Genomic DNA, 21,410 nt, shown 5'->3' on the forward strand with positions numbered 1-21,410 from the left:
CAAAAAAGAGAAGAGAGGGAGAAAGGAGTAGAAAGTTTATTTAAAGAAATAAATAAGAATGTCCTAAACTTGGGAAGAGATTCAGATACCCCGGTCCATGAAGCTAGTAGGTTATCCAAAAACTTTCAACCCAAAATAATCTTCTACTGAAAAATTATGACCAAACTGTCTCATATCAAAGACACCCAGAATTTTAAAAGCAGTAAGAGAAAAAAAAATTCTATCATACAAGGGAACCCCCACAAGGCTATCAGTGGATTTTTCAGCAAAAACCTTGCAGGCCAGCAGAGAATGAGATGATACACCTAAGATACTAAACCAAAAGAAAAAAAATGTCAACAAAAAATACTTTACCTGATAAAGTTGTCCTTCAGAAATGAAGGCATCATAAAGACTTTTCCTAGCAAACAAAAGGTGAGGGAGTTCATCACCACTAGTTCTATACTATAATAAATGCTGAAAAAAGTTCTTCAAGCTGAAACTAAGGGACACTAATTAGTAACATGAAAACATATGAAATAGGTAACACACTGGTAAAGATAAATATATAGCCAAATTCAGAATACTGTGTAATACTCTTATATGGTGGTAGGTTAGCCATCAATACTAGTATAAAGGTTAAAGGAAAAAAAAAAGTATTGGGGCACCTATGTGGCTCAGTTAGCTAAGAGTCCTACTCTTGATTTTGGCTCAGGGCATGATCTCATGGTTCATGAGTTCAAGACCCACAACAGGCTCTGCACTGACAGTGTGGAACCTGCTTGGTATTCCATCTCTTTCATTCTCTGCCACTCCCCTGCTCATGCTCGCGCTCTCTCTCTCTCTCTCTCTCTCTCTCTCTCTCTTTCTCAAAATAAATAAATAATCTTAAAAAATAAAAGTAAAATGTATTAAAAATAACTATAGTTACAATAATTCATTAACAATATACAATATAAAAAGAGATAAATTTTGACATTAAAGACAAATGAGAAGGTAGAGATTTTGTATGTGATTGAGGATAAATTGTTATCAGTATAAAATAGATTGTGATATTTATAAGATATTTTATGGAAGTCTCACATAAATGTCAATTCTCAAAGGAAGACAACAAGAGAGGATGAAAGGAATAAAGGAACTACCAGAAAGCAAGGAAACAATAGAATAGCATTAGTAAATTGTTACCTGTCAATGTAAGTGGATTAAATTTTCCAATCAAAAGACATAGAGTGGCCCGATGGATGACAAAACTAGACCCAAATACATATAGACTATAAGAGATTCAATTTAGCCTTAAGAACATATATGGGTTCCAAGTTAATAGAGGGACAAAGGTATTCCATGCAGATGGATATGAAAAGAGAGCAGGAGTAGCTATACTTACATAGGACAGAATAGATTTTAAGACAAAAAAAGATAAAAATAGATAAAGGCTGGACAATTTTAAAGAGGTCAATTCATCAAGAAGATAACAATCAGAAATATGTATGCACTCAACATGGAAAATCTACATGTAACACTTAATGCAAAACCTAAATACAATTGTATAGTTGTATACTAACAGATCTGAAAGGAGAAATACACAAGACAATACCTTACTTTCAACAATGGATAGATCATCCAGACAGAAAATCAATAAGGAGACATTGAACTTGAACCATACTACAACCAAATGAACCCAACAGACATAAATAACTAATTGCCAACAAATTGGATAATCTGGAAGAGATAAATAAATTGCTAGGAACATACAACTTACCCCGAACTGAATCAGAAAGAAATAGAAAATGTAAACAGATGAATAATGAGTAAAAAGATTCAATCAGCAATCAAAAACCTCCAAAAATGAAAAGCCCAGGACCTTGTGGTTTCGTTGGTAAAATCTGCCAACATTTAAAGAATTAACATCAATCCTCAAACTCTTCCAAGTAATGAAGAGAAGACTCCAAAATTCATTTTACAAGGCCAGCATTACCCTGATACCAAGGCTGGACAATGACACCATAAGAAAAGAAAACTGAAAAATGCAGATGAAAAAATTCACAATAAAATATCAGCAACTTGAATTCAACATTATATTTAAAGGACCACTGTACAGAACCACAGAAGATCTGCATAGCCAAAGCAAACTTGGAAAAAGCAAAGCAAAGCTGGAGGCATCACAATTCCAGACTTCAAGTTGTATCACAAACCTTTAGCAATCAAATTAGTGTAGTACTGGCACAAAAGTAGACACATAGATCAATGGAACAGTTATAAAATCCAGATAAACCCACAAAATATGGTCAATTAATATTCAATTAAGTTAAACAGAATACCTAATGGGAAAAAAACTATCTCTTCAACAAATGGTGTTAAGAAAACTGGACAGCTGCATGCAAAAGAATGAAACCATTTTCTTATACTATGCACATGAATAAATTCAAAGTGGATTAAAGACATAAATGTCAGGGGGCCCCCGGGTGGCTCAGTTGGTTGGGCATCTGACTTTGGCTCAAGTCATGATCTCACAGTCTGTGGGTTCAAACCCCATATCAAGCTCTGTGCTAACAGCTCAGAGCCTGGAGTCTGCTTCAGATTCTGTGTCTCCCTCTCTGCCCCTTCCCCATTTGCTCTCTGCCTCTCTCTCTCTAAGTAAAATAAAGACATAAACAATTTTTAGAAAAAGACATAAATGTGGGATCTGAAACCCTAAAAATCCTATAAGAGAAATCAAGCAGTAATTTCTTTGATGCTGGCCATAGTAACTTCTTTCTAGATATGTCTCCTGAGGCAAGGGAAACAAAACTAAAAATACACTATTGGAACTATGTCAAAATAAAAAAACTTCTGCACAATGAAGAAAACAATACACAAAACTAGGAAGAAATCTACAGAATGGGAGAAGATATTTGCAAATTGCATATCTGATTAAGGGTTAGTACCCAAAATATATAAAGAACTTATAAAGCTCAAAACCCAAAAATGAATAATCCAATTTAAAAATGTCAGAAGACATGGACAGGCATTTTTCCAAAGAAGACATGCAGATGGCCAGCAGACACAAGAGAAGATGCTCAACATCACTCATCATCAGGGAAATGCAAATAAAAACCACAATGAGAATCACCTCACACCTGTCAGTATGGCTAACATCAACAACATAAGAAACAACAGGTGTTGGTGAGGTTGTGGAGAAAGGGGAATCCTCTTGCACTGTTGCTGGGAATGCAAACTGGTATAGCCACTGTGCAAAACAGTATGGAGGCTCCTCAAAAACTTAAAAATAGAACTACCCTATGATCCAACATTTGCACTATTGGGCATTCACTCAAAGAACACAAAAATCTAATTCAAAGTTGTTCATGCACTCCAATGTTTATAGCAGCATTATCTACACTAGCCAAATTATGGAAGCAACCCAAGTGTCCATCAATGGATAAATCAATAAGAAACATATGGTACATATACAATGGAATACTACTCAGGCATCACAAAGCATGAACATTTGCCATTTGCAACTACATGGATGGAGCTAAAGAGTATTATGCTAAGTGAAGTAAGTCAGGGAAAGATAAAAAACTATATGATTTCATTCATATGTGGAAGTCAAGACGTAAAATAAATGAGCAAAAGGAGAAAAAGAGAGGGAGAAGCAAACCATGAAACAGTCTCTTAGAGATGATTAACAGAATGGTGTTGGGTAGGGAGATGAGTTAAATAGATGACAGGAGTTAAGGAGTTCACTTATTGTGATGAGCACTGGGAGACGTATGGAAGTGTTTAATCACTATATTGTACACCTGAAACTAATATTACACTGGATTTTTAACTAACTAGAATTTAAGTAAAAACTAAAAAAAGTACCCTACACCACGATCAAGCAAGATTTATTCCTGGGATTCAAGGATATTTCAACGTACACCAATCAATAAATATGAAACACCATATTAATAGAATAAAAGATTTAAAAGATATGATCATCTCAATGGATGCAGAACAAGTATTTAACAAAATGCAACATCCTTTCTTGATAAAAAAAAAAGAACACTGAAGAAATTGAGTATAAAAGGAATATAACTCAACACAAAGAGGCCATATGACAGGCCCATAGCTAAATTATACTCAATAATGACAGTTTGAAAGTTTTTCCTCTAAGGTCAGGAAAAAGGCAATAGTGCCCACTCTGACCTCTCTTATTCAATGTATCACTGGATGTACTGGCCAGAAATATCAGTGAAGAAAAAGAAATAAAAGGCATCTAAATTGGAAGTGAAGAAGTAAAACTGTCTTTGTTTCTAGAACATATGATTTTATATTGAAATAATTCTAAAAAACCACAACCAAGAAACTATTAGAACTAACAAATTCAGTAAAGTTGCAGGATGCAACACCAAAACAGAGTAATTAGTTGTGTTTTCTCTACACTAACAATGAGACATCTGATAATGAAATAAAGAAAACCATTCTATTTACAATGGCATCTAAAAACAATAAAAGACTTAAGAATAAATGTAACCAAGAAAGTGAAAGGTCTGTGTGCTGAAAACTGCATGATTCTGAGGAAAGAAAATGAATGCACAAAACACAAACACAAATCCTGTTTTCATGAATCAAAAGAATGAACATTGTTAAAATATCCATATTACCCAAAGCCATCTATAGATTCAATGCAACCCTTGTCAGAATTCTAATGGCATTGCTCACCAAAGTAGAAATAACAATCCTAAACTTCATATGGAACCACAAAAGACCCTAAATAGCCAAAGTAGTCCTAAGAAAGAAGAACAGAGCTGGAGGCATCACAGTTTCATTTTTCAACTATACTATGAAGCTGTAATAATCAAAGCAACATGGTATTTTCTTAAAGACAAACACTTGGACCCATAGAACAGTATCAAGAACTTAGAAATAAACTCTCATGTATACAACCAATTAATGTTTGACAAGGGAGCCAAATAAACTATCAGGAATAAACAGTCTTTTCAATAGTTTTGGGAACTATTGCAGAAGTTTGAACACATGCAGAAGAATGAAATTGGAACCCCTATCTTGTACCACTCACAAAATATAAGTTGAAATGGATTAAAGATTTAAATATAAGTGCTGAAGCCATAAAATTCCTAGAAGAAGACATATGGCAAAATCTCCCCCCAAATCTTCTGCAAATCAAAATAAATAATTATCAATATGAAAAGATAACTCTGGAATTTAGGGAAGAAATTTGCAAATCACATATGTGATAAAGGATTAGTTTCCAAAATATATAAATAACTCATATAATTCAATACCAAAAAAAATAAAAAATTTTAAAATGTGCAGAGGCACTGAAAGAATGATTTTCCAAACCAGATACAAATGATTAACAGATACATGAAAAGGTGCTCAATTATTGCTATGATTCAGGGAAATGCAGATCAAAATCACAATGAGATATCACCTCATAACTGTCATATGGCTATCAGCAGACAGACAAAAGATTACAAGTGTCGACAAGGATGTGGAGAAAAAGGAACCCTTATATGCTGTTAATGGGCACACAAACTGGAATAGCCACTATGGAAACAGTATGGAAGTTCCTCAAAAAATTAAAGATAAAACTATCATATGATCCAGTAATCCCACATCTCAGTATATATCCTTTGGAAATAAAACTCGTATCTCAAAGAGGTATCTGCATTCCCATATTCAGTCCAGCATTTTTCACGATTGCCAAGACATGGAAACAATCTAAATGCCTTTCTATGGATAAATGGATAAAGAAAACATGGTATATATATAAAATGGAATATTATTCAACCATAAGAAACATGGAAATCCCACCATTTGTGATAATCATAGATAAACTTTGAGGGCATTATGCTAAATGAAATAAGTCAGGAAAAAAAATACTATATGATAGCACTTAGATGTGGAATCTAAAAGATATGAACTCATAGAAATAGAGAGTAGATTGGTGGATACCAGGATATGGCTGGTGCAGGAAATGAGAAGATTTGGTCAAGAGTATAGACTTATGGTTATAAAATGAATAACTTCTAGGAATCTAATGTACAGCATAGTGATTAGAGTTAATAATACTGTATTATTAACAAAAAAGGGTGGTAATTATATGATATGATGGAGGTGTTAGCTAATGCTAAAATAATAATCATTAAACATATGTAAGTACCAAATCAACATGTTGTACAGTTAAATTTACACAGTGTTATATGTCAATTATATCTCAGAAAAGCTGGAAAATAAATATATAAGTAAAATATTGTAGCATAAATGTTTTAACTATCCTCAAACTATTTTAAAATGTTATTGAATTCTAAGGATTCCTGGCATCCTCGAACCGTCATCTTTTCTTCATGCCTATTGGCTTACATGCTGTATGTGTAACTATGACCAGGGACAGTGGATAAAGATGAGCAGTAAAAAAATATTTCTGCTTCTCTGAAACCAGGCTGATTTGCAATGGAACTTTCCATGATGACCTAAATGTCCTATATCTGTTCTGTCTAACACTGAAGCCACTCCACGTCCAGCCATTAGCCTCTTTTTTTTTCTTTAAAAGAAAATTTTTTAATGTTTTACTTATTTTTGATACAGAGAGAGACAGAGCATGAGAAGGAGAGGGGCCAAGAGAGAAGACACAGAACCAGAAGCAGGCTCCAGGCTCTGAGCTAGCTGTCAGCACAGAGCCTGACGCAGGGCTCAAACCCACAAACGTGAGATCTGACCTGAGCCAACGTTGGAGGCTTAACTGACTGAGCCACCCAGGCCATTGGCCTCTTGACACAGGCCAGTATGACTAAGGAACTGCATTTTAAAATTTAGTTTAACATGCCCTATATGTCCAATGGCTACTATACTGGATACCACAGATTATAGAAACAAAACAAAAAGAAAAAACTGATTACCCCAGGCCACTTGGGAAATAGTTTGCAGCATAGAGGACTTGCCACTTTTTCCTTCTCTATAAGCATCATGCAAATTCCTAATTATTTTCAAGGTAAATACAGAAATCCTCCCTGCATTGACGACATTACCAAGACAACGAGCCCCTTGAATTTAACACTACCCAAGGTACTTGGCTAATATTTATGGATCATCCAAATTCAAAGCATGGAGAGAGTATGCATGAGATGAGATAATCTATTTTAGCATACTAAAGGACAATCATCTTAGTTGACAATAGGAGGGCTGGTTATTCACTTTTTTTTTCCAGGTGAAAGGAAGGAAGGACTTCTTCAGCATCCCCTGGATGGTGAGTCAGCACTCTGGGTGACCCAGTGACTTGATGGTACACGGAAGCTGATTAAACTCTAGGGGGAAGAGTGAGGCTAAGGTTGAATTTTTTGGCTTTGAGCAGCCTCAAATCTGCTGCAGTTGTGCCAGCTGCATTTCCATGGAAACACATTCCAGAAATGCAATAGTCTATTTTCCCTAAAAGTGTTTCAGTAAAAGCAGTGCTTTACTCGAATCTGATAAAGTAGGGTACGCAGGAACTCTATCCTAAATTGGCATGGCACCATCTGGTGGACATTACTTTTACACGTATTGGCCAAAAGGAGTGCATAGAAGCAATATACTTCCTAAATTTTATATTAAAATAGGGATAGGCAGTTGGATTTGGCATTTGAGTTCTAGTGATAGTCTAATTCCGCACTATCAACGGGTAAAATGATAATACCAAGTTCTTAGGGCACTATGAGTTTATGTTTCTGAAGCACCTAGCACATAATGAAGGCCACATGTTTCTGAAAAGTAATTATCAGATCAGTGTAAGTAGTTATTTCTTTTCAGACATTACCAAAGACTGAACCTTACCTTTGAGAGGCTGTGAGCCTGGGGCTGGGGGGCCTAGAGTCAGGGCCCTAGTCAGCAGCTGCCTGGGTTTGTCAACCCAGAGCTTCCCAAACATCACCTCCAAAGAGTGGTCGCTAGTGATTCCTGGAAATCCCTTAGTTTGAAGATGACTCATTTCCAAGAAGATCCTGCCTAGATAAGAAAGCCAAGAGCTGCACCAGGAGCCTAGCTTCTCTCTCACTAGGAGAGTGTCTGACAGCCTTTCTGAGATCAGGACCTTAGAAGACAAAAATGTGCTGGAGGTGGCCAATTTGCAAGGATGAGGTGGTCCTTCGTGAAATGTATGCCTAACAGTCCAAAAGTCTGGACTGACTAGATTGAATTGACCCAGGATAATTCCAGTCATGTTTTCAAACCAAATACGCAAGAAATATGTATTAAAATGTACTTGCTTGTATCTCACAAATATAAATTGTTAGCCAAACATCCACTTAAGTCTTTACAAACTGGCTGCAACCTAAGCACTGAGCATGTTTGTGAAAGAGAAATTCTGTAGGTCTCCCTTCTCAATCTCTCGAAGTTCTGAGAAGTGAGAGGAGCAGATTGAGAGAAGGCAGTCTCATTCATTCTATTATCACCATTTCTGCATAAACATGCAGGAAACTCCTCCAAGGGCCAGCCCAGGTACCAGTTGCAGGGACCAAGATCACTCAGGGTGCCATAAATCACAGAGGATCTGCAAAGTGAGCCAGGGTGACAACAGGCTGATGAAGAACAGGAGGCTTCAGGAAGAAGTTCTGGAGAGGTCTCAGGTTTCTATGATTGAAGATACTGAGTGAGGGTATGGGTATATGCCTGGTGGGTGATGGAGATCAGAGTGGTGGTATGCAGGCAAGGTTGCATGTCCCCAAATTTAGAAACAAGATCATTTTCAGCCAAGTCAATGCAGGAGCTGTTCCATGAGAATCATTTCCCAAAGGGAAAGAAGAAAGTCAATGTGACTAGAAACTTCAGGATAAGTCAACTTTTAGACACTGGTTTTTAATTACATCTCCTGTAACAGAAAGAAGTACTCCATTTTCATCTTTGCATACAAAATGTCAGGGAGGGAGTGGTAGAGATGACAGAGATGATGTCCACTCCCACTGCTGGTGAAAGGGAAATTGCTACAGGTTTTCTAGAGAACAACTTGGAAGTGGGTATCACAAGCCTTATCTCTTGGCCAGTTCTTGGAATTCATCCCAAAGATATAATTATGAGCTTGTATGGCAGAGTTGTTGATTACAGGGAAAAAATGGAAATGACAGGAATTTTGGTCAGACACCATATAATGACAGGATATCCACTTGATGGAATGTGATAGACCATGAAGTTTCAGAATGATGTTTAATAACAGGGCAGGGGAGAAGTTTTCAATATATTTTGAATTATAAAAGCACCTTACAAAGCAGTTTTCAGAGAATGATACCACTCAAAACGATAGGAGAGTGTGTACAGATGCACACAGATATACAGAGATGTACATGTGTGCTCACACACATAAGCACATGTATGTGATACACGCCAAACCATTAACATTGATTCTCTTTGGTCTGAATGTTACCAGAACTATGTTCCATACCTGGCGAGTTTCTGTTTCACACATTTTTAATTCATATTTGATCTTTGTCATTAAAATAAATGTTAATTTAAAAATTGCAAGATTTAGCCAATACATCTGTTGGTATCATGAAAGACATTTTTAGCTAGACACTGTGTGTGTATGCATAAAAATGGATATATAGATACTTGTATGTGTATATAGATGCACATACACATTAACAGTGCCTTGTTAAGAACTTCCACTTATAAAGGTATAATTTCCTTTAAATATATTTTCCACAAGTCAAACATGTATGACATACATGTAACTTCCTTCAAGTTACTTATACTATCACTTAACGGATGCTGCCAATCACTATGCAAAAATATGACTATGCTGCCTCCCAGTGGCCATTCCAGGAATAAGTGTATATACTATCAGTTTTCAAACAGTATCTTCAATCAGACCTCACAGTCCTAAGTGATACAGTCAGGACTTAAGTTAGCCTAACTCTATGGTGCACACTCTTTTCACTATATCATAGTCCCTCAATTCAAAGCAGTATTTTCTACTGATGAAAATCAAAATGGAGTATAAGCATTAATAAAAATATTTCATTAAGCACTTAAAAATGTAACCAAGATGGTTATGAGATCTGTTGGTGCAAGAACTTTGAGAAGAGTTTATTATTTTAGGGACTTGGTAGGAAAATATCAGTGTGAGTTTTTAAAAATGTTTTTAATGTTTATTTGTTTTTGAGAGAGAGAAAGAGAGAGAGAATGAGCTGGGGAGGGGCAGAGAGAGATGGAAACAGAATCCGAAGCAGGCTCCAGGCTCTGAGCTGTCAGCACAGAGTCACAGGCAGGGCTCGAACCCACCAACCTTGAGGGACCATGACCTGAGCCGAAGTCGGATGCTCAACTGACTGAGCCCCTCAGGCGCCCCAGTGTTTTGTTTTGTTTTTTAAGTAAAGATGTGTGTTTGCCATTTTTAAATTCATTTAGGGCAGTACTTTAAAACACATGTAATGAAGATACTTATAAAAGTTGTAAAAAATATGACTTTCTCAAAATAAAAATAGCACAGGCAAATATTTTTGTGTAAAAGTGACCATGTGGAGTGACATGCAGTGCATGACTCTGTCCAGTGCTTTCACTATGTCACTGAATTCTATGATCCCCCAATGGCACAATAGCACTATAAAATGTCTGTCCTGATGTCTCTTATTACAGGCAGAGGCAAGGTGATCTTGGGTGGAGTGGCAGCCAGGTTTTCAGAGAAAGGCAGAAGTCTGTGGTACTAGCAGAGTCTGCCTTCTATAAGTTCTTTCTTGCTATGGTTTCCTACGCAAGAAACTAAGAGATATTTGCTCTTCTGCCAGAGCCCAAAGACTAGGAGAATATGCCCTAAAGTGGTCCTCCCTGTGCGTCTCACAAGAGTTTAAACTATTAGATGTGGTGAAGGGGCGCCTGGGTGGCTCATTTGGTTGCCTGTCCAACTCCGGTTCAGGTCACGATCTCACAGTCCATGGGTTTGAGCCCTTCCTCTGGCTCTATGCTGACAACTCAGAGCCTGGAGTCTGCTTCAGTTTCTGTCTCTCTCTCTCTGCCCCTCCCCATTCATATTCTCTCTCTCTCTCTCTGTCTCTCTCTCTCTCTCTCTCTCTCTCTCTCTCTCTCTCTCTCTCGTTTTCTTTTTCTCTCTGATATAAACAAACATTAAAAAGAATTTTCAAAAAAATGTGGGGGACAAGGAGATAAGAGGAGGTCACTGTCTTCCCATTCATGTGCTCATAAAAGAAAACAGATCATCAGATTTCACATGCTCCCTGAGAGATGTCGTCATCCTATACTGCATGGCCTTGCTGGGGAATGGAATTGGAACCTGCTGCAATGTGAGGACAATCAGCAAGGCTGGCCATAAGGACAAGCCATTCAGACCATAGATGGACTGACATCAAGCTCTGAGCTCTGTACCTCTTTTCTCTCCAGCCCTGCAAGGGAAGGCCCCGGGAAATTGCTGCATTGAGGTTCCCTTTAGATTTCCTGGCCACTTGTCTAATTTCTGAAGTACAATTCTAGGGATGGTTCTACAAAATGTATCACTCTGTTTGCCAAAACACTGTCCTCAAGCAAATTGTTTAGTACTCTATTAAGCGTCCTCTCCTTGAGGGTCCAAAGGGAAATGTTTTTCTGCACTCTATGAAATTATCCTGAGCAGCTGATGATTTTTACCTTTACATCCTATAAACAGATGACCCATTGGTGGTAGAAAGCTCCTCAGAACCAAAATTGACAATGACTTCCAGGCAAGCATCTAAGACTTTCTGGCAGACAATTGGAGAGTGTGTATCTCTGAATACTACTTTATGATTCAAGTGATATCTGGACCATGGAGGGGATTTTACAAAAAAAAAAAAAAAACACACACACACATAATCTGTATAGAGTTATTTTTAGAGGTTGGTAACAGTACTTTAGTATTTGTCCCAGTGCATCACATGAACCCTAGTTTGTTCTACACTTTCATATTTCACCTTTTCCATTAGGTCCCAAGTCTGAATAAAAATGTCAAAATATAGTTTTAGCCGGAAAATGTCCCAATTTTTTGTATTCTTTCCAGTGTTTGGTACCCTAAGTAACAGTAATGGAATCTTTGCCTATAAAGCTTATTCTATATTTCTAATTATTTCCTTAAGATGGACATTATATGGGAATTCCTAGATGTAAGAATATCATTGATTTTGCAAGGCTTGACAGGAGTGACCCACGTGCTAGCCAGGAAAGCTGTAACAATGAAGGGGTGGGGGTTCTGAGATGCCAATGGTCGTTTGATTAGTCACATCACACTGTCTTTACCAAATTAATACGTAAAATACTATCAAATTATAGCTATAGTTCTAGCACATTAAAATTCATAACACTTTCAAGTGGAACTATTTCCACACTCCACATACATATGACTGGAAGAGAAAACACATTAATAAGTTTGCAAATCATTAGCAGACTTCCTCTACATAAAGGGAACATTTTAGTGCTGACAAGTTGCTTTGGTTCTCACTGTCCTCCTTCTGGGGATGATATTTGACAAGAGTAAGAAACAGGCTATTACATGTTTAGTAATGCTGCATCCTTCCAATTTTCAGAAGTGGTGGATTAAACAAGGAAATTGCTAAGACCTGAATTCAAATTCCTGCAGCCTTTCTCACTAGCTATGTGACCTTGGGCTGACTATCAAAATTCTTTGAGCCTTGTTCTCTTTTTGGTTAATGGAAATGGTGTCACCTAGTGGCCATGCTGTCTGAGGACTGAAGGACCTGTGAATCTGCCAGGTACACAGACACTCAGTAAGAGGGCCCTCTGCTACCTCTTCCACCTCTAACCAAGGGGCCTCCCTCACCACCCTGTGTGAGCAATCATGCACCAAAATTAAAGCATCCTATTGTCTTGGGCCCCAATACAATCTTTTAGTGATACAAACCAGATGTGAATCAAGGACAATAAGCTGCGGGGACTAGGGATATTTTTATTCTGTGAACAGAGTGAAGGCACACAGCAGACTCACATGGTGCCCCCACATTAATGACATCTAATAATTCATCCCAACCAGCATCTTCCAGCCCTGGGACTCTTCACATCTGCCCTCTGCTCACAGGTTAAACAAGTACCTTGGATTCACTACACAGACTCCCTTTACAAAAGTGACGACCAAGGATTAATTTTCACCACTTGAGATATTTCATAGCTTTTCAACATACTTCTCTGCATGGAGAAGGCACTGTGCTGGGGCACTGATGATCACAGGCATGTTTCCATCCATGGGCAAAATATGTTCAAGATCAATGTAGGAAAAACGAAACAGTGAGAAACGGAACAAAATGCTATGGTATGTACTACAAGCTCACTTACCAAATCCTTCCTGGGTTGTTCTAAAATAGTTGAGACCTGCTATCGATGGGCTTGGGACACAATGTATCAAGCATTCCTTAGGACATAATGTTAGGACGTGCAGCCTCAGAAGATGACAGCATCAACGCTATTTCCACTATGATGACTTTTTTTTAAAATATGAAGTTTATTGTAAAGAATTCTAAGTAAGAAATTTCAATAATGCTCATATAAATACATGTTTTTTTTAATTTTACTTAGCTTTAGACTTCTTAATTCTTTTAACTTAAAATAATCTTTTTTTTAAAAAAATACTTAGGCCCACCATGGAATTGAAAAGTTATAAAGCAGGCCTTTCTCACCAGTCAATTTATTGATTTACGCAGATGCAATGAATAATTCAGAATAAAAAAAAATCACTACTAATCATTTTAAATTAGAAATACTAAAATTTAATCTTAGCATTGGAATGTTATCAAAGCATATGAGAAATAGGCTTTTAAAATTTACACGGGTGCACAACTGCAATAAAAAAGGAACCCCCATAGAGTTTTTTAAATTAAAATTTCATTCTCAAAGATGTTTTTTGATCTTGAACCAAGTAAACAAGTGGACCTATAGCAAACACATGGACCTATAGGACCTATTATTTCAGGGAAATAATCTACATGGACATCAGTATGGGCAGGTCCAAAGGTAAAATCTACCCAAAGCACGCATATGCGCGCACACACAAAGCAATCTTTGAACTCGATAGGATGCAGGACCCTTGGCGCCTGACTGGCAGCTAAGTCGCCCTGCGCTGTGCCCCTGGCCAGACACGCTGCCACCCCCCACCTCAAGCGCTGAGGGCGGTTCCGGGCTCACCACCGCCCCAGTGCTGCGCCTGCTCACCGCATGGTGTAGAGCAGAGTGCCGTCGTCCTCCAGCCTCAGCAGCTTGTTGGGCGTGGTCATGTTGTGGGCGATGGACTTCTTCCCGTTGTGAAAGAATGTGTCTGGGGTCCAGATTTTGCTGGCAAGGAGGTTGTTGAGAGGGAGGCGCTGCATGGGCCCTTTAAACCGAAGCCTTTCATCTTTCCAGCTTTGTCGGAAAAACACGTCTATGGTATATTCCTAATGCAAAGGAAGGCAGCCAGGTGATGCCTCAGTAGAGAACGCCCTTAGAGGAGTTGGTTCAGTGCCTATTTAGAACGATCTGGGCAGGGCCATGCCCTGAGACCTACCATTTCCGTGTCGGATACTGGGCCAAAGCTGGTGACGTAGATGTCTGTCCGCACCTGAGTGATTCGCTCTGAAACACAGACATAGGTTCCTGTCTAGGCACCGAGCTCACATGGAACCACCCGTCATAGTCCAGTAACCAATTTCACTCTTGGCAATCAGCAGGCTTTTACACTGTGTTTGTTAAATTTGGAGAACTTGACAAACACCAAATGAAACCAACCTGCTCCAAATTATAACAGGAACTAAAATACTCATCCCATAAGGAGAGAGTCTTGGCTCTTATTATACTTCTTGCCTCTTGGGGGGCAGTCGTGCTTGTTTCGTCTTCGTTGGTCTTTAGTTTCCTTCTCGGTAAACCTGGAACAGTAATTCCAACCTCACAGTGCCTAACGCACCTTCCTACAAAGAGCTGCTCTCCAAAGGGTTAGGCAAGTATGATGAGGGGATAAGATTTAAAAGAATCTCTAATCAAAACTGCAGCACTGGGTGTGTTCTGGGGAAAGGATGTGTGATTTGGGACAGGACCACTTGAAAAGTAAGATCCACTTCACCTTGTATGTCATTTTGAATTGTTAGAAATTTCTATCATGAGAGACTATTATAACAATTAAAATTATGAAAATATATATAGCAATAAATGTAGCTAATAATACTGGAGGGATGTGTGTGTGTGTGTGTGTGTGTGTGTGTGTGTGTGTTCCCTGGGCACCCTGTAACCCTCTTCAGTCATGAGTGAGGACAACAGACTATACTACAGTCCACCATAAATAACGCCAAACCACTGGAAGGTATCACCACTAACTCAGAGCTTCAAGGGGCAGGGCTTTTTCTCCTTGCATCTCACTGTGTGGTAATCATATATGTACATGGTGTGTTATTTATATGTGTGTAGGTGTTAGTATGATGCTGTGTGCTTTCAGCACCTGTCTTCCCACTGAGATGCCAGCCCCAGCAGACAGCCCCTTTGGTTCTATGTGGTGTCCTCAGGATCCTGCCCCACAGGAGTGTGACACATGCTGGGTGAATGAGAGAATATTGTATAGCAACAACTCATTGATTCTCTACATGTTTTGATCCTTGTGGATGTGTTCAAAGGGACAGGGGTTGCTGGACATAGAAGACTCAGGGACATCAATCAGAGGGTGGAATAAGGTGGTATCAAGGAGACTTTGTGGACTTTTCTTTGCCAAAGAGGTAGAGAATGGCAATTCATGCTTTAACTGAATCTCCCTATTTAAAATATAATAATGGAAGAGAACTACTTTTTATTCTAAGAATGTAGTTGATAGAGTATCTCCAACTTACCTAATGGAGCAAGTTCAAATGCACCACAACTAATGGTCAATGGCATTGCAAATGCCTGGAAACAGAATTCTCAGCACAAAATTAAACTGTGCTATATTGAACCCAGAAAGCATATTTTGCTATCCACTTATTTTTATCAACTTCCATGGGGTTAAAGCAAATACAATGATTAGTGAGAAAAATAAGCATTATATAAAAAGATGCAAAAAACAATTGCATTAAACAGTAGACTTGTGAAAAGGACTTGCATCAATACAAGGGTAGGAAGTTGATTATAAATTATATCTTAAGGTAGCCTTGGCTTTAGTAACACCTAAGAAGTAGTTCCTCCCTAATTGAAGCAGAATGGATGTTAGGATTATCTGAGGAAAAGGGAGTTTGCATGGAGACCACATCTCCCAGCTTCTTTTATCTAGGTAATGACAATAAAGGATGCAAGAGCCTTAGCAACAACTATCAGTTCAAACTCTGGTAAGGAAGCTCCTTAATGAATAGGTTGAATCACAGCAGATGTGAGCTTGAGGGTGAATTTAAGCTTTTCCTGGGGGTCCATCAGGCTGCAGCTGAGAACACACTCACCTCCAAGGCCAGGCCGCAGTCTATTGTCATAGCCATCCAAGAGCCCATCCAAGATCCTGGTAAATATTGTGATGTTGTCATTGGTCTCATCTTTTACTGAACTTGTTGGCATTTGTGAAAAGCTTTTTAACAGAGAAACAAGAGTTCAAATTTGCATTAAGTATTTAAAAATTCTCAAAATATAGAAATCAAAAAATTAATACAGTGATTTGTTTTGGAGGGAGGGTACCTGAAAACAACCTCTTCTACTAATCCAGGATATTGTTTTCCATAAATAAACCTTAATTCTTGAATTTCCAGCGAGTGTGCTGGCTCTGGGCTGTTCATCCTGACACAGTGTTCAAAAGTCCATCCTTCCCTGATTCCGAGGCACAGTTTATATTATGATTGTAGCCATTTTTAAAACATTAATCACTACCCATAGACTAGCAGACCCTAATCCACTCTTAGGGGATTTCAGAAGTTTGGTTTAAATACTGAAAAACTGAGCTTCGTATTGTTAGTGAATCACCTGTGGTGAGCAGTGGGGTGTGGAGAGGTCATTCAAAATCTAAGCAATCTGAAAGATAAGATTGGTGGGCCTAAGTTTCACTGCACTGATAATTGGGAGCATTTGTACTGTGATAAATATGCCAGAATATTGTGATAGAAACAGTCAGGTTTGTGAAATCTCTCTGGGCTTCCCTACTCATCAGCACTCCTACTGCTGGCACATTCAGGTCCCGGAAAAGCAAAGCACATGACCCAGGAGTCCTGAATTGCAAAGACCAGTCTGAAAGCACCTACTAGAGTTTACTCAGTATCACTTCAGATAAGGGACTCGAGAAGCACAGTATCCTGAATGACCCGGCATGACAGAATTACAGTAAAACCCCAAGAAAAGCAGGCTGAACCTTCAATGAAAAAACAAGAACAATCCTAGTTTGTCCAATTCAGTGAAGTTATCCAGGCCCCAAAAGTTTACGTAGATGGGGCAAATGGAAATGAGAAACTGCCCTATGCATATATGGGTAAACTGAAGAAGTTACTTGGGAGACAAAGTCACAAGTCTAGAGGATGGTAATACACCTCATGGATCGCATGTTTCCATCGTATGGATCGTATGTTTCCACTGCATGGATCGCATAGATCACAGGATTCTAACGGTGCTTTCAAATGTTGCAAAAAGTGAGATGTTTGGAACTATCAGGAACTCAACCTATACATTTGGCTTGTATGCAGGGGGAACTTATGCAGCTGAAAGCCAGCGGTGGGTCCCAAGAAGTTAGCATCCTTGGCACTTGAGAGAACAGGAGACCCCTGGAACTTCCTCAAGTGCCTGCTATGGTGTCTCAGCTCTCCATATGGCAATTTCTTTTTCCATAAATTGTCTGAAATGAGAGTGAGACTGACCATCAGTGGTTAGCTGCTGAGACTAGAATCAATGTGTGCTTGCCCCACCCAGTTCTTGAAACTTGGGTCATTTTTATTGATTGCATCTAAACAAATCAATTCTTTACTGCTCTAAAGCTATTCCCTTTTGAAAGAGAGAGTATAAAGTCCTTTTTGATCTAATTTTAACATCATCATTAAACTGCATAAACTGCATATATGCATAAACTGCATATGGCTCTAACAAGCTAAAATTCAGTCCCGTTGGCATTCAGCCCACAGACAATTATTTACTCTGGGACTTAGCATTTGAAAATATTAAATTCTCTTTTCTCTGACATCCACTGTAGTTTCACACTTTAGAATGATGAAGCACTCAGCCTCACAGACCTAATACCTCGACAAAAGGCCTCAACACTGTCCTCCAGGTTTGTGTGAGAAACAGTGATTTTTATATTTGCCCAGTTGTGAAAGCTGTTCGAACTACCTCTGGCCTCACTGTCCATCTCTTATGATGTTCAAAACTTTTATCAATAAGGTTGGTTATTCAATTCTAGGCTATGTCTAAATGTCTGGTTTGGGGGAAGAGGCAGTCTTTGCTGGCTCTCTAACTGAGAATAGAGGAGAGAGCATACATACTAGCAGAAAACACCTATTACTTCCATGTGCAATCTACAAAAGGTGAACTTGTAGTTTGCCAGGGGTTACCAGGTTGTTAAGCAGATGATTACCAGGGGCTAAGGGTGGGGGAAATGGAATGTTGTTCAAAGGGTACTAGAAGATGAATACATTCTGGAGATCAAATGTATAGCACAGTGATTATAGTCAACAATACTGTATATAAGCTTCAAAATATCTAAAAGATTAGATCTTAAATGTTCTCACCACAAAAAGAAATGATAATTATGTGACGCGATGGAGGTGTAAGCTAAGGTTACATACTGCAATATATAAATGTACTAAATCAACACAACACATTATACAATCAGTTATATCTCAAACATTTTGATTAAAAAATAACAAAACTATCAGAAAAAAGAAGCATATCAATGTTTCAAATATATTTTTGTAAGCTATTTATTACCTGTTGTGAAATGTTCTTAAATTACATTTGATCTGAACAGCCTGAACAGTATTAGGAGACAAACACTTGACTACATCACTGAGCATTTGAGATGTTCCCAACACCGTGCACTTGTAAGGTCATCTCCATGACCACTGCTTTTCTTGGTCCTCTGATGCACTGCTTCACCACAGTTTCAAAGAACCACCATCCCATTTGGCTCTGAATCCTACTTCACAAATACCCAAATCACTGCCAATATCAAATAGGATGCAATTATTAAGAATCCCAATATCACTTTCTACTTATTGGCCAGAATTTTTTAAAGGTGGGGGGGTGATATATTTATACCCCTTCACACTTTTATTGGAAAAGTTTCAATATGTGCCCTATTCTGATAGAAGTGCTTCTTGTACTTATTTGTGGGCCTATTTATGATAGCAGCTGTGGCTGAAGATTTGCTGTGACTTCTCTGTATTTAATGAAGATAGGACATAGGAGGTAAGAAACGAATTCTAAAAGACTGTCTGAAAATGTTTGTCAGGGCAGGAGCCAAGGTTTTCTCTCAGGATCAACTGGGAAGCCCTCCTCAGGTCATAGGTCATTCTAAAAAATGCCTTATTTGGAGCAGTGGTTATGAAATGCACCATTTCCACAACCATGGAGAGAAAGGCCCTTCCTGTATCACAGAAAGCAAATGATATACCTACACACAGGAGAATCTCACAAATGTCTGGCAAACTTACCTGTGCCTCTCTCAAGGTGGATAATCTCCCATGGCTGCTTCCCATTAGCTTGCTTTGTTCCATTTTGATTAGTTGAAACCACTTGAAACCAAAATAATACAAAAACACTGGGCTATATCTTCAATGAGCAATAATGCACAGTTACATCTATGAGGTCTCCAGGTAAAAACACAAGATGCCCTCATCTCTTTGAACACTCACTCCATTTAGGTTCAGAAGGCAGGCTCAAGCTTGCTGACATTCCATTTCAGAACTGCATTAAGAATAACTAAGGAACTCTGCTGGTCCTGATGTCAACTGTAAATACACGATTGCTTCAAAGATAAGCTCAGCTCTCTGGGGAAATGGATTTTTGCGAGCTAAAATCAAATCCATTATTACTGACAATAGCCTTGGACATAATAGAAATACTTGAAAACTTTGGTTGCTGACTCTTCACTGTTAGGATAAATTAGATTCTCTTAAAATATGAATTATTTCCTTATATTTAGTGCATATTGTCTATAAAAACATATCACATTTAGTCCATGTGAATAGTTCCTACACTGCCAAATTATTGATGTTCTAGAAAAGAGATCATAAAGGAAATGCAGAACTAACCATCCTTATTAAAATACCCCAATTTCCTTGCTCAAATATTGGTTCATACAAAAGACACAAGGATTTGATCTCTCAACTTAAACTCTTTTCTAATGATTTTAGTCTGAAAAATAAGGAAAGTAGGTCACTGAGCCCCAGAGTCTAGCCTGAAAAAAGGGAGATGGTGATTGTTAAATGGGCAGGGAGATGGGTGGGCACAATAGGACAGTGGAGTGAAGCTCAGAAGTGTGGAAGGTCTTCTCAAAAAGCTATGCAATGGCACCACATCAGATGAGGTTCTGGGCCATTCAGACACTTAAGTGAAGTGTGTAATGGGAAACTCAATAAATTTGGTCCACTAATAGGTTTAACATAGTATTTAAGAAAAATAAACATGAATGTCTTCAGAAAGGGTACACTCTTGGAGTTGTGCAAATTTCCTACTTTCCCCGGTTGTGTTACATCTGGCTTCTTCAAGACATGTGATTTTGGACTCCTGCACTAGCTTCATTCTGATTTCTAGGCCCTAGAGATTTGATTTTATTTGGTCCCTGAAAAACAAGTACTAGTAATTTATTAAAGATTTCCTAGTGATCCTCAGGGGCAACCATGGTGGAGAGTGACTGCTCTAGGCCTATCTAGATCAGAAATGTAAAGGATGACTTATGAGCCAAGTGCCAGAGTGACTTTAAATGGACTCAGAGACCTTCTCTCCTCTGATACATCTTCAAGAGGCTATATGATGGGCTCAGTACTTATTCCAGTACCTCAGGCCAACAAATGTATTTTGGATGTCAACCATGCATGTACCTGGTATTGTGGTGAGTACTGAGGATGTGAAAATGACAAAGATGGTATCCCCAATCTTCCAGACAGAGCTGTGTTCTAACAAATCAGTCATGTTTGCAGAGGATTTCAAAAGAACATGGTAGATGCATGGATCTATGTGATACATAATACATTCTAGGAAAACAAAGGAAAGAAAAGGTTCTCTGTACAGAGCTAGAGGAGGAGAGGAAAATTCACCTGAGGTTTTAAACAGCTTAGCTTGAGGATCTAGTCTCAAGCTTAAAGAAGATGTTGCAAGCAATGGCTTCATGTAAGGATATGATGATATTTTCAGAGGGTAAGAAAGGACCTTGGTGAGTAAAACACAGCACATTTCAAATGATAAAGGACTTCACATGCCATGTTGCACTCGTATGGTCAGTCTTGAAGGTAGTGGGAGCTTCGAAGCATTTAAACAGGGGGCACTGTCTTTCCCTGTGGTTCTTGGCACTTTGCAGATGATGGACTTGGCAGGGGCAAAGCTAGAGA

General features: G+C 38.5%; 1 protein-coding gene across 5 annotated transcripts in view; it reads right to left on the bottom strand.

Annotated features, from left to right (window-relative positions):
• GABRA5 (gamma-aminobutyric acid type A receptor alpha5 subunit) overlaps positions 1-21,410 on the bottom strand; it is an 86,191-nt gene that overhangs the window by 53,335 nt on the left and 11,446 nt on the right. For 4 of the 5 annotated variants that reach the window (XM_029951803.1, XM_029951802.1, XM_029951800.1 and 1 more), the window contains 3 exons: positions 16,335-16,456; positions 14,450-14,517; positions 14,119-14,339 (listed from right to left, as the gene is read on the bottom strand). In XM_029951803.1, the coding sequence (XP_029807663.1) occupies positions 14,119-14,339; positions 14,450-14,517; positions 16,335-16,456 (411 nt within the window). Of the gene's footprint in view, positions 1-14,118; positions 14,340-14,449; positions 14,518-16,334; positions 16,457-19,514; positions 19,581-21,410 lie in introns of those variants that run through there. The other variant, XM_029951804.1, reaches the window with a different exon arrangement.

Source organism: Suricata suricatta, chromosome 9, assembly GCF_006229205.1.
Source record: "Suricata suricatta isolate VVHF042 chromosome 9, meerkat_22Aug2017_6uvM2_HiC, whole genome shotgun sequence".
Lineage (NCBI taxonomy): Eukaryota > Metazoa > Chordata > Mammalia > Carnivora > Herpestidae > Suricata > Suricata suricatta.